The sequence below is a fragment of the Meleagris gallopavo genome, chromosome 1 (assembly GCF_000146605.3).
Source record: "Meleagris gallopavo isolate NT-WF06-2002-E0010 breed Aviagen turkey brand Nicholas breeding stock chromosome 1, Turkey_5.1, whole genome shotgun sequence".
NCBI classification, from domain to species: Eukaryota; Metazoa; Chordata; class Aves; order Galliformes; family Phasianidae; genus Meleagris; species Meleagris gallopavo.
Genome location: NC_015011.2, coordinates 43917546 through 43933589, shown reverse-complemented (window position 1 = coordinate 43933589; position 16044 = coordinate 43917546). Strand labels below are relative to the sequence as shown.

The 16044-nt window shown below is 41.4% G+C and overlaps 1 protein-coding gene across 1 annotated transcript; it reads left to right on the top strand.

Annotated features, from left to right (window-relative positions):
- Window positions 1-468: 468 nt before the first annotated feature.
- Window positions 469-13899, top strand: USP44 (ubiquitin specific peptidase 44). Its single transcript, XM_003202137.4, is given in 6 exon segments — window positions 469-1341; window positions 1344-2011; window positions 9532-9730; window positions 10210-10318; window positions 11129-11334; window positions 11724-13899. Coding segments are annotated over 6 exon segments (2142 nt in total). The 5' UTR covers window positions 469-578; the 3' UTR covers window positions 11921-13899.
- The last annotated feature ends 2145 nt before the right edge of the window (window positions 13900-16044 follow it).

Sequence of the window (16044 nt, the reverse complement as noted above, 5' to 3'; positions counted from 1 at the left end):
ATTTAATTAAAGGTGTGGTTTAATTAAAGGTTTGAGTTGTATAAAATCTCATTTGTCTACACTGGGTGTACTGTGTAAACATAATACATTTAAGTGAACCTTGCACTCCTGCACCTGTGTGCTTAGAGATAGAATTAATAGGAACATTTCAAATGGTGTTTCTATCCAAACTCTCAGGCAATGTGTTTCAATTAAACTGCTGCTTCTTGGGAGACAGAGTGGGGAAAAAACAACAAAACCCAGGCCAGTATGGTTCAGTCCTGAGCCAGAAAGTGCTGGGAATCTGACTAGTCTGAGGGTCAGCCTGCAGATGGTAATGTTCATTTTGACTCTGTGTAACTGAGTGCCATGATGCGTTTGGTGGGACTGAGTTGGATGAAGATCATAATCTTGACCTCAAATGGGATTTTGGTATGTTGACATCTATCAAAGTGAAACAGTTGGGTATTTATGAACCTTCTGTGTGTTTTTTGTTTTTTTTTTCTTTCTCTTTTTAGTTGCAGATGGAAATGTCACGGGCAGAAAATAGTTTGGACGATGTATTTTGCTAGTGTATCTCTGCAGTTTCAATTCTAACAATGGATAAGTGTAAGCACATAGGACGCCTGCGACTGGCCCAAGATCACTCCATTCTGAATCCACAGAAATGGCATTGCGTGGACTGCAATACTACCGAGTCTGTGTGGGCATGCCTCAGCTGCTCACACGTGGCGTGTGGGAGATACATTGAAGAACATGCACTAAAGCACTTTCAGGAGAACGGTCACCCGGTGGCATTGGAAGTAAATGAGCTGTATGTTTTCTGTTATCTCTGTGATGATTATGTTCTTAATGATAATGCAACTGGTGATATAAAACTGTTGCGAAGTACATTAAGTGCAATCAAGAGTCAAAAGTATGAGTGTACTACTCGTAGTGGGAGGACTTTGCGTTCTATGGGTGCCAGTGATGATTCTTACCTTTCACACGATGGTGCCCAGGCCTTGCTTCGCAATCAAGACCGCATGTTCACAGCACTGTGGCACAGAAGGCGTGCGTTCATGGGCAAAATATTCAGGTCGTGGTTCCAGCTGACACCTAGCGGAAAAAAGATCTTGGAAGAAGAAAAGCGTTTGGAAGAAGAGGAGGAAAGGAGGAACAAAGCTAGAAAGAGAAGACAAGAACGAAAGCGCCAGCTGAAGGAAGAGATGGAAAAGATGCCTCCAAGAAAGAGCTGCCGTTTACAAAACCAGATGAGAATGTCCTCACAAACAGCATCCATCATGCAAAAGACATCACAGAACGTGGAATCTGTGTCGGAGTTGAAAGAAACGTATACCTCAGATGAAGTAAGATTGAAAAAATAGGTGACTCTCCAATTAAACGAAGGCCCACCGTGACTCCCGGGGTAACAGGACTGAGGAACCTGGGAAACACGTGCTATATGAATTCTATCCTGCAGGTATTAAGTCACTTACTTATTTTTCGAGAATGTTTCTTAAAGCTTGATCTCAACCAAACTCAGGAACTGCTGGCAACAGCAGCCAGTGGTAAAACCAGGTCTTCATCCAGACGCTCGTCGATAACTGCTTCAACATTACAAGTGAATGAGAACCAAGAGAAAGGAAGGGGATCATCGTCTGTGAGACGAACTAATTTATCCTCTGGATTAAGTGGAGGAGCATCAAAAAGTAGAAATATGGAACTCATTCAGCCCAGGGAGCCCAGTTCAAAGCATATTTCTCTTTGTCACGAGCTGCATACTCTGTTTCAAGTGATGTGGTCTGGCAAATGGGCGCTGGTGTCTCCTTTTGCCATGCTTCATTCTGTCTGGAGACTAATTCCAGCCTTCAGAGGATATGCCCAACAAGATGCTCAGGAATTCCTTTGTGAACTTTTGGATAAAGTGCAGCAGGAACTGGAGACTACGGGGACCAGATACCCAGCTCTCATCCCTGCTGCTCAAAGAAAACTTATAAAACAGGTTTTGAATGTGGTGAACAACATTTTTCATGGACAGCTATTAAGTCAGGTATGATTTTGTGATCTTTTTAAGATGTGTAATGATTTGTAGTTACAGATTTATACTGGCCAACGATTGGCACCTTTCAAAGGTTAATACATGTTTAACTACTGAGGAGGGATGGGGAGATATAGTACAGACAGTTTTAGAAGTAAGGTCATTTGGCTACTCCCAAAAATAGAAGAGTCACCTGATGAACATAAAAGTTGTAAATTTGGTATTATAAAACGCATTCTTGAAGTTACGGATAAGCATGTGGCTTTGCTTCTGAACATCAACTGATATGCAGTAATAAAGAATTTACAATTTACAATCCAGGCTGGATGTGGCTCTGAGCAGCCTGGTCTGGTGGTTGCTGGTCCTGCACATAGCAAGGGGGTAGAAACTAGGTGATCACTGAGGTCGTTTTCAACCCAGGCCATTCTATGATTCTATGACTAAAGTACCTAGTTGGCTATGGCTGTGCACAAGGATATTAATCTTTCCTTTCCATTACAACAGAAAGATACAGAAAGCTCTGTAGAGGCAGGAACCAGATTTGTGGGGCGAAGGCAATTGTAGTTTTCCTTTTTTCTGTCAAACTGCCATTTATTTTTTTTCCCCCCAATTGTTCTTGTTTTCTTTTTGGCTTCCTGTTAAGTACTTCAGTGTGCCCACCTACTATTATGCATACCCAGCTGTTTGCGTATCCAAATATCTGTGAATTAACAAATAAATGCTGATTTCTGTTGAACACATCATAAAACTAACTGCACTACAACAGGAACAGAGGCTGAGATGAGATAGTCTTGGTCTTCTGGAAGTGGTCTGTGGTACATATGCACACACTGCTGAGGTAGTGCAGAAACGTTTATTGGATACATTGAACTAATAGAGGTTTGGGACAATTAACAAAATTGTGGGTATTGCCTCTACTTTGACAACTGGAGTGCTGGTTCAATCTTTGTGTATGTAAAGCTAAATGCTTTTTAGCTGAGGTAGGATTGTTTTCTGCTGTGATCAGTAAACTTTATAAGCCAACAGGACTTTTAAAATTAGAGCTGTATTGCAGAATATATTAACTTTTAGTTCGTTTTAGGGTCTAACTGTTAGAAACTGGTACACCTACTAATAAAAATAGATTATCCATTACCTTCTGTTTAGCCCAGTATAAGAGCACTTCTATTGGCATACTTACTTTTTCCTTGAGGTGGTTACCTCTCATATAAGGGTTGGACTGATATAAGTGTCTAATGCATCATATTGTTAAATCTGTTTGAAAATCACATTCCTCTCCAACAGTAAATTTGATAGAAAAACAAAGTAATTCCTTAGGCAGGCTGTCAGGGTGTGCTTTGCGTTCTAATAGGAAACATTTTCTGGAAGACTTATTGAGGTTCTGAAGGCACTTTCAGTAGTGTTGCTTCTTTTACATGTTTTTTTAGCTTTATTTAAAGAGGCTTGTGACTAGAAACCCTCCCACGTTTCTGTAACTAAGGAGGGGCTAATGAGAATTCACTCAAGTGTCATCGAGTGAGCCTGAAAGGGAACTAAAGAGATTCAAGCTATGCAGTGACCACAACACACAGTTCTTTTTCTCCAGATGGCCAATATCTGTGTGCAAAATTCAGCACTGATGAACCTAGAATGAACCTGATGTGCCTAGAATGAGCAGAACAAGAAAAAGTGTGCTACAGTAATTTCTCCCTGGCTCCTGAGGCAGTTTCCACAGGTAGAGCCCAGCACCTGACCTCCCAGTGTGCCCCTTGTGTTCTCTCACTCCTTTCTTCAGTTTATTTTCACTGGCATTTTGAACATGCAGCAGAATCACGTCTTTGACAATGTTAATTCTTTAGAAGTAAGGAATGTAGTCTTTTTCCTTAAGTGCTCAGTGTTTTCTGCTTATAAGCTGTAGCACTTGTACAGTTTTTCTCTAGAAGGTAGCTGGAGTCATAGCATGCTACGTTTGTTCAAAAAATTAGGTGGGTATTTTCTAAACCACATCTTAGTTCAGTGATTAAGCAGAGATGAGGAGCCGTGCAGCAGCTGCCTTCCATTTTAGCATCACGAAAAAGTTATTATCCATTAGTACTGAAAGTATCAGTCAAAGATATTTGATTCTATGAGACACTCAAGTGCAGCAAAGCCAGTCTACTTGACCTTTAAACCTCAGGAACTGTTCTTGATACAGTACACAGAGGATCACTTACAATGCAGATAAGCTGTATGTTTACTCTGGTTTTGCATTACTTTCACGTGTGCAATAAAACGTTGTCCCTCTCATAGCCACTCTGTTTTAAGTTGAAGGGAAACCATTGTCTGGAATTTGCCTTCAGAAACAGCTGCCTGATTCAGCTCTGTAACTATTCAGAATATAAGAAAGAAGGGAACAGAGTGTATAATAATCTTACTCAGGTTTCTTTTTGATAACCAGAAAAAGCTTTAGGTGCTGTCAAAACAATAACACCTTTCAGATGAGTTTGTTTCGTTCTGTTCTCGGTCAACTGATTCACAGTAAGTCTTCCCCAACTACTATTTGAAACCTCATACTTCCTTTTGGAATACAAAATTAGGTAACAAGTAACTCCAAAAATAGCGTGAGTTTAGACAATTAGATTGCCTCTTGGCTTTTTTATCAGCTTTTTTCACTCCGAGATCCTCTTCAGGACTAGAGATTTTTACTCTGCAGTACTGATTGTGAAACTTTCCCTTGGAAACTGTGAGTATTTAAGACACAGCTGGAAAATCCTCTCCTTTCTATTTTACGTGCTAGTCTCTCTCCAGTGACTGCCTGAAGGGTGTTGTGCTGCAATATTTCTTGGGCAGACAAATAAACCTTGTATACAAATGCTTTCAGACTGGTGAAGCAGCGGCCCCATCCCTCTCAACCTTGTTGGGACAGCAAAGAGATGCCAACATCCCCATTAAAACCTAGTTATTTTCAATCCCGTGCTTACACTCTTGAGGAAGCAGGAGACCCATTCTCTCCTATCCTCGATCCTTCAATGGGAAAGGCAAAGGAGAATGCACTGGCAAGTTTTGTGCCAACGGCAAGCTGATGTGAACTGACCCACAGGCCCTTCGAGGACACTTCAAGTAGGTTAGCCGCTGTCCCTGAGGTTCTTTTGGTTTAGCTTTTTGAATGGTCCCAGCTAATTAGCACGGTATGCAACAATTTCTAAACTATCTTTAGTTCAAGGTTTGGTTGTTTTTTGTTTTTTGTTTTTTTTCCCCCTCGGCGTTAAGCAGGGAGTTGTGGACAGGTATATTTTTAGAAATCCGGGATTTGTAATAGCAGATTTTTGCTTTCCAAGCAAGTGTGTATTTTCAGCACCGCGTTTGGAAAATTGTGTCCCCACACGTCTACAGAAATGATGTTAGCAGAAACTGGTGTGTGTAGAGCAGCAAGCTCGCATCTAGCGCTAGGAAATGCCTGAGACAGAATGTGGGCAGCGTGCCTCCCCCAGCTGAGTGCTCAGAGAAATGAATATGCAGGAGACCCGGGGAGTGATTCGGTTCTAACAGATGTAAATGAAGTTGAAGCTTTTAAAAGGCGGCACCTCTTTATGCACTTCTTACTCCATTTACGTGCTTAACTGGTGTGCTTCGGGACAGATTGGCTGAGAATAGGGGAAATGAGCAATCTTTGAGCTGTTTGAAGCCGTTCGGCTTTGGGTGCTGCGCTCTGAGTGTAAATGGGGGGGGGAAGGGAAGGGGAAATGCGGTGGGACAGCCATGCGGTGCTGGGTATGAAGTCTCACACCGAATAAACTACTAAAAGCTGTGAGAATTCCAGGTAGATGACATGAGTGTTTAAACTTACACCAACCCGCAACCCGTATGCTGGTTTCTGAGTTCTGATACCTACAGTGTGCTGGTTTTTATATTTATATGTGGAGCTGCTGTGCTTTTCTGCATTGCCTGAACCACAAAATGGTTGTCCAGCTGCTTTGTGCCCAGGTGGGAGCATTTTCACTTGATTTGTAGGAGGCCATTGAATCACAGACCGTGGTTTGCTGTGGTTTTGCTTGCATTGTTTTGTTAGATAGATAGGGATCTTTTTGGTGATGGTGTACGCTCATCACTACACATTCCAGTTTTGTTTGTAACTGAAGAAATACAGTACAGGCTGTCATGTTGGAATGCCGAATTGTAGCAGCATCCTAGAAATCAAATCCCCTTTGATTACTTCACTGTGGAAAAATCCAACTGCTATTTTTAAATAGATAGCTGCTTATAGAGTGAAAACTTCCGTAGTAGTGAAAGCATAAAAACGGCTGGCCAACTTACTGTTCTTAGAACAGGGATGGGAGCAGTCGTCTTTCTTCCGCGCAAGTGGAGGGAACAGAGGCAAAACAGAGCTGATGTTGGAGCTGCCTTCTTCTGCGGCAATATGTTAACTATTTTCTTTGGTTGTATTTAGGCTGAATGCCATCTAGGGCAGTGGCTGTCCATCAAATTATTGCGGGCTCAGTGATGCTTGTCTGAGCGGCCTCCGTTCTTAGCTCGAGTCAAGCAATCTGACCCAGCTCCTTTCAGTCTGGCCTTTGGCCCACGATTGAATGCTGAGCTTTAACCAAACAATTGTATATAGCACTCGTATTTCAAGGCATGAGAGCATGGCCAGGCAGAGCACAAAGTAGGGATTTCAGCTAGCTAAAAACAGTAGTTCACTTTCTTAGCTCTAATGTAAACTTCTCCCGCAGATTTGTTATAATGACAACTTTAAGACTTCCTAAAATAGCAATTGCAGAACGTAAGAGGGAGAGGTGAAATTAAACTTTGATTTTCAAAAACACGGCTGTAAAATACACATATCACTAATCAGACTGCTCAGCCAAATTCACTCCCTTGTTTCTGTCATGCATGGTCATACCAAAAAGAAAGGGTTGGAGAGACAGAAATCGGGGCTGAGCCGTGTGGGTACCAGAGGAGCATGAGTGATCCCTCTTAGGAAAGGTGGGAGCAGTGTGGTGAGCAGATGGTTCTAGCTGAGGGAGAGATCCTCCTGCTTCTCACTGACCCAACTGGGGAGCTCGAGCCTAGCACAGGGAAATAGGTTTGATATTTGTTCCTGCCCCTATTTACATCTCATTTAGCACTCTGTGGGCGCGCACAGGAGCAGCTATTGCACAATGGCGGTAGGGTTGGGTGTATGTTTATTCACATTGCCAGGGTACTTGGCTGCTGTGAATTTGCCAAAAGCTCCGATAATTCTTTTAACAGTTTTCCTCCACTCGCCTCTGGTGCAGCTGTGCATCACTACGTGGGTCTGCTCTTTTTTTTCTGAGGGACAAAAGTTGGAAGCTGAGCCAATTACACGTTTGTTTTCCTTTGGGATAGCGTTTATTAACTAGTTGAGAAAGAGGATCTTAAAATGAGCTAGGTTATTAAAATGGCAAGCTGGATTTAAAACCTCGGGACTTGTTAAAATTACCTCTTCTGTGTTCGTGTGTGTGTACTTCATCCTAAGCCCATTAATCTTCAGTGCGCATTCAAGTTCAGCAAATTCTCGCTTAAGTAACTCATCCATTCAGTAAACTTTTGGCCCACCAAAATCACTCGTTTGTACAGCAGAAATCTATTAGTCATCCTGTGTTTATGCTGGAGTTAGCTTGAACTGTGGCCAAGCAGATCGTTTCGTCTCCAAGTCTAGATTCCAGCTCTGAATTACTAATAGTTTGTGACTTTGAAACGTTGCCAGATGTTCACGCTTAAAAACGAAGCTCCTGTCAGCGTAAATTAAAACAAAAGAGTCTCTTTTCTGCTGTGTAAATTCAAAGTTCTGTTTTCTAAGAACAAGGCGGAGGCGTTTTCTTCTTAGAATGTAAAGCAACGAACTGTTCTCCTGACTGCTGCTAAACACGTGTGCCTGTACTCAAATATCCGCGTGCATTAGGCAGCTAATGCATGGATTGGGTGTAAGCAGTTGTGGCTGCTAAATGCATTAAATAATTACTCAAAAGAGCACGCAGAAGGAAGGTACCATAAGGGGGACAGATCTCCCTTTATGTAGATTGTCCAAAAGTAACAAAGCAGGGTGAATAATTAAGTACCAGCAAACTTTCACGGGAAAATTAAAGGGCTCCCAAATGGAACAGTGCATTTTTACTCTCACATGGCCTACTAACCTACTGAAGGGAGCTACCCTGAATGTATGTCAGACAGCAACACCAAGGCTTGTCTGTTTGACAAGGATGCTTGGATCCATTGTGGATCTCCATTCCTTTATTACTGTGTCTTTACATTAGTTGTTCCAAGCAACTTGTGCTGTTCCCTTAAAAAGGAGGTATGCTTAGAGATCTTATGTGGCAATTATTTACCCTTGTGGTTGAAAACTTGCATATCCCATTTACTACAAAACAAATATATATTTTTTTTCTCATCACACCCAGCTGTTATTCTCTGCTGGTAGGTAGGAGTTACCTCAGGAGTAAATCTGACTTGAAAATTTTGAGTTCCTGTAATCTTTTCCATGGGAAAGTTTAGTTACTGGGGGGCACATGGGAGCATGTAGGATGGTTATGGAAGTTTTGTGACAGCTATCTGAGCTCAGTTAAAAGCCAGCTTCGCATGGAGTTTTTGAGAAAGCATATTTGCTAGAGCACTGAGGTTAGAGCTGCTTGAGCTAGTGGTCAACAGCAACTTTTAAGCCAAGAAATAAATACATTCTTTCCAGTAAAAAACTCAAATTTAGGATTGTATCATACTTACACTGTTGCACTGAACAAAGGGGAGCATCTTTAGTCTCACATAAACTTCAGATTTACTGATATTTCTTTATAGCCTTTATGAACTATTATAATTATGGTCTAAATGGAGTTTCACTACTATGTAAGTTCAGCTACTCAGAAGAATGATTCACCCACATGCATCTTAGGAGGATGGAGATCACTGGGAGGAAGAATGAAATGCTGTGGCACTCTTCTGTTAGCAGCTTGACCCAGCCTTTGGAAGATTGCATTACAAACAAAGATCTAATATTTTGCTGTTCAAGCTTAGAAGAGCTACTGCTTTTAACTTACTTCCTTAAATATTGAATGTTATCCTGGGTTAATTGCCTCCAGCTGTCTTAACTGGACTTTTGAGATCGACTTGCTTCTCTTCTTGACATTTTATTTACCTTGTCTTAGTGCTTGTCCTTTCCCCAGTGTGACGATGCATCCGCTTACTGAAAGAAGAAATGCATTATTTTCCTTGTTGAGTTTTCTTTGAAGGAGCGATCTGGAGTATTTATTTTTAGAGAGAAGACTCCAGCAGTTCCACTGTCTGCTTTCTCTTGAAAAGTGCCATACAAATCATGTTGACACTTATTTTGTTTCTCAGTAAAACATAGAAGCACTTAGCCATTTGTGGTAGCAGTACTGGACATGCTGCTTCAGAGAAAAGAGATGAGAATTACTCTTCTTAAATGACTACACCTTCTGTTTTGGTTCCATTGGTTCTCCTTAGGAAAAGAATACGTATATATTTGGGGCTATGTTGTTACGGAATGCTTTTAGCAACATAAACTTTTGAGCGTAACCAATTTGTGAAATACTGTTTTACAGGTTACGTGCCTTGCCTGTGACAATAAATCGAACACCATAGAACCTTTCTGGGACCTGTCACTGGAGTTCCCCGAGAGGTATCACTGCAATGGCAAGGAGATGGCATCGCAGTATCCCTGTCCGCTGACAGAAATGCTGGCCAAGTTTACAGAAACTGAAGCTTTGGAAGGAAAGATATATGCGTGTGATCAGTGCAACAGTGAGTAAAGGCAGTATGTACTCATACATATGTTCTCTGTGTAAAATATGAAACAGACTGACAGTAAAAGCATAATAGTAAAATACTATGAGTCTTAAAAATATGTTGCCTTAAAAGCAAAGTTCTTCTCCTTATGTCCTGCTGTTTTGTCACTGTGGCAGTTATTACTTCTTAGAAGGGGAAAAGTTCAAAGAATGTTTTAAAGTGTGATGCTCTTCTTAAATGAAATCAGATCACACACTAGTGGGGATCCTGCTATTCCCAGCTGAAGAACCTACCAGCTTTTTAAAATGAAGTGAATGACCTAAGTGGACTACAAGTATTTTACACGTAAATAAAGTAAGCCTTGCAGAATGGATCTCACATGTATCCTTTTTAAGGGGATGCATTCTGTAGCTATTGAAGTTCACACAAATACGGTGGATGAATACAAGGCTATTAGCAAGATCTGTGTTATGTAACTGTGTGTTTGACCTCAGCAAAACGCAGGAAGTTTTCTTCTAAACCAGTTATACTCACAGAAGCTCAGAAGCAGCTTATGGTGTGTCGACTACCTCAGGTTCTCCGATTACACCTGAAGAGGTTTAGGTAAGTACAACCACAACAAACAGCATTGCAGACTGACCCCCATTGTCCTCTTCCATTGTTTGAGATCAATGTTCTTCAATGTCAGTTTAATTTCAGTTAATGGTATGGTGAGAAATGGTAATAGAAACTTACTTTCCTTTCTCAATTTAAACATCAGTAAGCTATAATAGAAGTAGAGAACTGACTTTTGTTTTCCAACTACTTGCTACTTTAATATCGAAATTATTTCATCCTTCTTTTCTGCTAATCCTGTTGTGAACTCTGTTGGTAAAAATTGATTGTGTTATCCTCAAGTTAAGTGAACATTCATTCACTAATGTACAAGCTGAGATTATATTCAATTAGAAGTCTCATATAACCAAATACATTGATTCGTTTGCTTGAGAGTAAGGAAGGGAAGGCTGCATCGCTGAGAACTCATAGTCCAGGCATTGGCACAGAACTGGTCCAGAATAGGAAGGAAACTGAAAAGGGCATTCAGTATGTGAAATACAATTACAGTGAGATCTTAAGATGGATCTTTCAGAAGATGAAGACAGTGGTACTATAGACACATTCCAAAAGGTCTTGAGTAGGTGTTTGGGAGCCCTGCCCGTGGCAGGAGGGGTATTGGAACTAGATGAGCTTTAAGGTCTTTTCTGTCTCAAGCCATTCCATGATTCTATGGGGGGTGATTTCTGGGGAAAATAGCAAATTCACGTTTATTTTGTGTGCAAAGACAACAACAAAGCTAGTGTTTGTTTTCAGAACACAGCATACAGAGTTGTTTGTTCTAAAAAATGTAAGTTTTCAAGTGACTTAACTTTCTAGGTGGTCAGGACGCAATCATCGTGAAAAGATCGGCGTGCATGTTAATTTTGATCAAATACTGAACATGGAGCCTTACTGCTGCAGAGAATCCCTCAAGTCTCTCCTACCCGACTGCTTTATCTACGACTTGTCTGCTGTAGTAATGCATCATGGGAAAGGATTTGGCTCAGGGCACTACACTGCCTACTGCTACAATTCAGAAGGAGGTAGGAACCAGCTGTGAAAAACAAGTGTGGGAGAAAAGGGTGTTCATAATTCTAAACTGATTAACTTACTATCTTTTCTCCAGTGCCAAAGGGTGTCACTTCTAGCTGAACTGCCTGCAATGAGAATTGCAGTTTGTAGACCAAAACAGTGCAATTTCTCTATTGACAAGTTAAGCTTGTTCTGTCTCTAAACTCTCTTGTAAATTTGAGGAAGTTAAGCTGGGCTTTTAAAGTGGAGAGACAGATACAGGAGCTCACTTGGAATAGCATACTATTTCAAAGCAACTCTTGTTAAATGGGATTAAGCAGACTGAGTCTACTTCAAACCAGTGTCCAGTGTCCTGATGGGTATTTTTGTTTTCTTTGTTTGCTGTATTTCTTCATTTCAGGATTTTGGGTACACTGCAATGATTCAAAACTCAACATGTGCACTATGGAAGAAGTATGCAAGGCTCAAGCCTACATTTTGTTTTACAGCCAACGACTTTCTCAGGCAAATGGACTTGGTAAAATATGTCCTAGCACATCTGAAAGTCAGCAGCACACAGAGTTAGCTGACTGTTCTGTGGACAACAGTAGCAGCTAATCCAAAGGCAATTAACTGTGTGTATGGTAAAGTTTGAATTGTCGTAACTATATATTTTTAAATGAAATGCAAGTACAGTGTTGTACTTTTTGACTTTGAATCTGTTGTACAATGTTTATATACTTTTGTATTAGGTAAAGTGCTCTTTACGATTGTTAGTGAAAGTTTTTATCGACAGTAAGTAACTTTCTAAGTACTTAGAATTTCAATACAGTTATTTTTTTAAGAAAAAGATTGCCATTTGCATTTAACTCTTACCTCAGGCTGTTTTTTAAGCTGTTTTTGTATTTTGATAATCTTTTTGGATTAGAATAATGACTTTCAATGGAAAACTGATGTTTCTGTGGTTAATTTTCTGTATATGCCTGTGTACATTTTATAGTATAGTTCTAATGATATCATGACTCTTACTTTCTGCAGGAATTGCTACTAGGTCTTAGATTATTAACATTCACCAGCAAGAAATGTTCTATATGTTGAATAGTAACTGAACTTTTAATAAGAAACCTTTTGTATTCCTGACTAAAGTGAAATTTGCTTGAACTCTTCTCCCCACACCTTCAAGGGAGCTATGCTAAACGTTATAGAATCACAGAACGACTTGGAGGGGGAAAGGACAGTAAAGCTTATCTAGTTCCAACCCTCTGCCATGGGCAAGGCTGCCACCTACCAGCTCGGGCTGCTCAAGGTCCCAATCCAATCTGGCCTTGAATGCCTCCAGGGATGGGTGTCCACAGCATCTCCGGATGACCTGTTCCAGAGCCCCATCAGCCTCTTCAGTGGAAATTCCCCCCCTAACTTTCACCCTAAATTACTCCTCTTTCTCTTAGTTTAAAGCCATTTTCCCTCATGCTATCACACTGTCTAAAAGGTTGGTCCCCCTCTCCTGCTTATAAGCAGCCTTTGAGTACTCGAAGGCCACAATGAGGTCTCCTCAAAGCCTTCTGTTCTCTAGGCTGAACAAGCACAGCTCCCTCAGCCTTTCTTCATAGCAGAAGTGTTCCAACAGTTCCCTATCCTCCTTGTGCTGGGGGCCCCAGGCCTGGATGCAGAACTCCAGATGAGGTTTCACGAGGGCAGAGTAGAGGGGGAAGGTCCCCTCTCTCTCCCTGCTGGCTACTCCTCTTTTGAGGCAGCCCAGGATACCACTGGCTTTCTGGGCTGTGAGAGCGTGCTGCTGGCTCACGTTAAGTCAAATAGACAGATAGACCCTCTACCCCCAAGTCCTTCTCCTCAGGGCTGCTTTCAAGGAGTTCTTGTCCCAGTGTGTACTCATGTCTGGGATTGCCCCAGCCCAAGTGCAGCACTTGTTGAACATCATTTGTTCATCAGGTACATTGATAAAGAGTTTCTTAAAAGTCTGAAATTAAGGAAATAAAGCACATACTTATTTTCATATAAGTATTTAAAGAGGGGCGTTTGGTACCACAAGAATGTATGTATGTTTACTAAGACTTCCACGTTTCAGCCTTAATGCATCTGATGATTTAAAATTCAACTGCCAAATCTCAAGTACTGATTTTGAAAACTGAGGCCTTTTTATTCCAGAAACATAAGAAGCTTTCTTAACAACAAACACCAAAAAAAACACACACACAGTCACTGTTACGAGGATGTCAGCATCTTCTGTCTCACATGGGACGAGCTTACTTTATTTAAATTGTAGCATTTTCCATTTCAGTAATCACTAACACAAGCCTTTGAAAAGAAGCTGTAAAATGTGTCTGAAAGCATTTTGCATCTGACTGGTTTCCTCAGCTACAACTGCTGTACCTTCTGCATGGTCCTACCACTAGCATTAACAGAACTGTGCATGGAGGAGAATCAACAGGCCGGAATTGTCAAGTCTTTCTCCAGCTGCAGCAGTTAATGCCAAGTAAATGTTAGTTGTGAAGTTATTTTTGCATAATTCCTATGCAAATTGTTACCTCATCTTCTGCAAAGTTTATACCTCAATAAAATATGGACAGAAAACTATATGTGTACCGATTGGTGGTAGTTCTTTCTTACATTATTTAAAAAACAAAACAACAAAACAAACACAGCTTTGTCTAACTGTGGTTAAGGCATCATGTACAGGACTGCTTTGGTCTTCTGTTAGTGACAAAATGCTGGTTTTGTTCATACTTTCAAGGTGAATTTTTTAGTACCATCATTATTTAAGTTTCCAAAAGGTGCCATGTTACGGCAAGTACCTGATGGCCACTCCGTGGCCGGCTGTGTCCAGTTCCAGCAGCACTGCATTGCCCCCATCCCATACCACAGAAGGGAGTTGAGGTGGGCGAGAGGAAGCACTGGCTCCATACTGCAACCAGTCACTGTCCTGTTAGCTGCTCAGAGTCTTCCATTTAGGCTCTGATGCAACAGAGCTTTTTGCTTTGGGGCAAGATCAAGTTCACTTTCGTAAACTGCAGTCACAAGTTTCCAGCCCCTGCGGAGAGGGGATGGGCTTTAACCATGTACAACTGGTGGAAGCTGCTAAAAACTGGTAGTGTGAGCGCATGAACTGCATCAGGAGTGCTGATCAGGCAGCCAAACACAAGAAAAAGCAACTTGGTTATTTTACGGTCAGAAAACTACTACAGTTACTGCAGTGCAAGTCTTTGATATACATTGGTTTCATCAAGAGACCATCTAGTGTGGTCCGGTTATCAGACAGTATGTGCAGGGCTTTGTAATTGCAGCCAGCAATAGGAAAAGGCAACCTGAGGATCGTGAAAGCAGTAGAAGAATACATCGGGTACGTGGTGCAAGGAGAAAGGATTTCACTTTCACCTCCTACTCACGTACACACAGCTGCTGAGCAGCACAGGAAGCGTCCAGACAAACTTGAAGTGCATGGAAACAAACTATCCTGGGCAGTTTTTGGATTAGTTACACAGGCATCAGCTTCCCCGTGGGAATAGCAAACGGCCTGCAAGTAGGAACACCAAGAAGTGACAAGAACTGGTCACAGTTCAAAGTGATTCTGCCAGCCTGCATCTTCCTGCTACATTATGTAAGGGACAAAACAAATCACTGAGCACAGCTGGAGACTAGAGGAAGTCTGGCATTAGTGGGCAAGTGGCTGAGAACTGAAGTGTGTTTGGATTCCCCCTTTGAAGCAGCACGTGCAGTATCCAAGCTCAAAAACAGAGCTGGAAACACTGTACTCTACCAGGACGCAGTAACAGAGCCAAGAAGCACATCAGTAACAGTCCTGTTAGCATAAATAAAGACAGCATCAGCTCCCATAACCTGCAACCCTGTTCAGCACAGCTCCTTTCGATGCTGGTTCTCACACTGCAGTGTACATACAAGTGCATACACCTGGCTGCTGTTCGTTTGAAAGTCAGGAGCCCACAAACTGCTCACAGCACTTCCAGCTCACTGCTGGAATGCCGGTACTCTCAAATGGCAATGACAGAAATGCACGTGTCAGGATTCAGTTTCATCCGTTTCCACAGATTATGCTGAGATTTAACAATATACCAAGAAAAAAAAATAAACCCAGGTATTTAAGTCTACTATGCAGGCAGTACATGACACTGCTCCCCTCTCTAAGCATCCGTTCACATGCTGAGGCTTTAAAGAAATGCAGCTTTTCTTTCTTCCTTTGCCTTTTGATAAGTCATATTTTTAAATATGAGCTCTGTAAATAAATAAAGGCTGTCACTACAAAGAGCAGCTCCCCCTGCTTCCTGAACAGATTCACTTAAGACACCATTCTGTTAAATGACACTGATCTGTTAAAGCAGCTGTCGTTTTTGTTAGCAGTAAAAATGGAAAAAATGGATATGCCAGTCATACATATACGTGAATATGCAGTGCTGGAAGATCCACTGTGACCGAGGCCTGACCTATAGGGTTTAATACATCTTTACCCTTGAGATTCCCCAGCTGTTCAGCACATCAAGGAGATACCAAATATTCCAGGTTAGTATGAGAAATCTTCCAGCAGTTAGAAAAAACAACAAAACAATACATTTTCATTTCCCCACAACTCGTCCAATCTAACACATACTGTAAGGGGACTGGGAATCACACAAAAGCAATTTCACACTGAGCAAAAGGGCAAAGAATACAAGGAGGTAGAAAATAATACTTACAGGTTGACTTCAGTCTGAAGCTGCGCACTGCAGGTA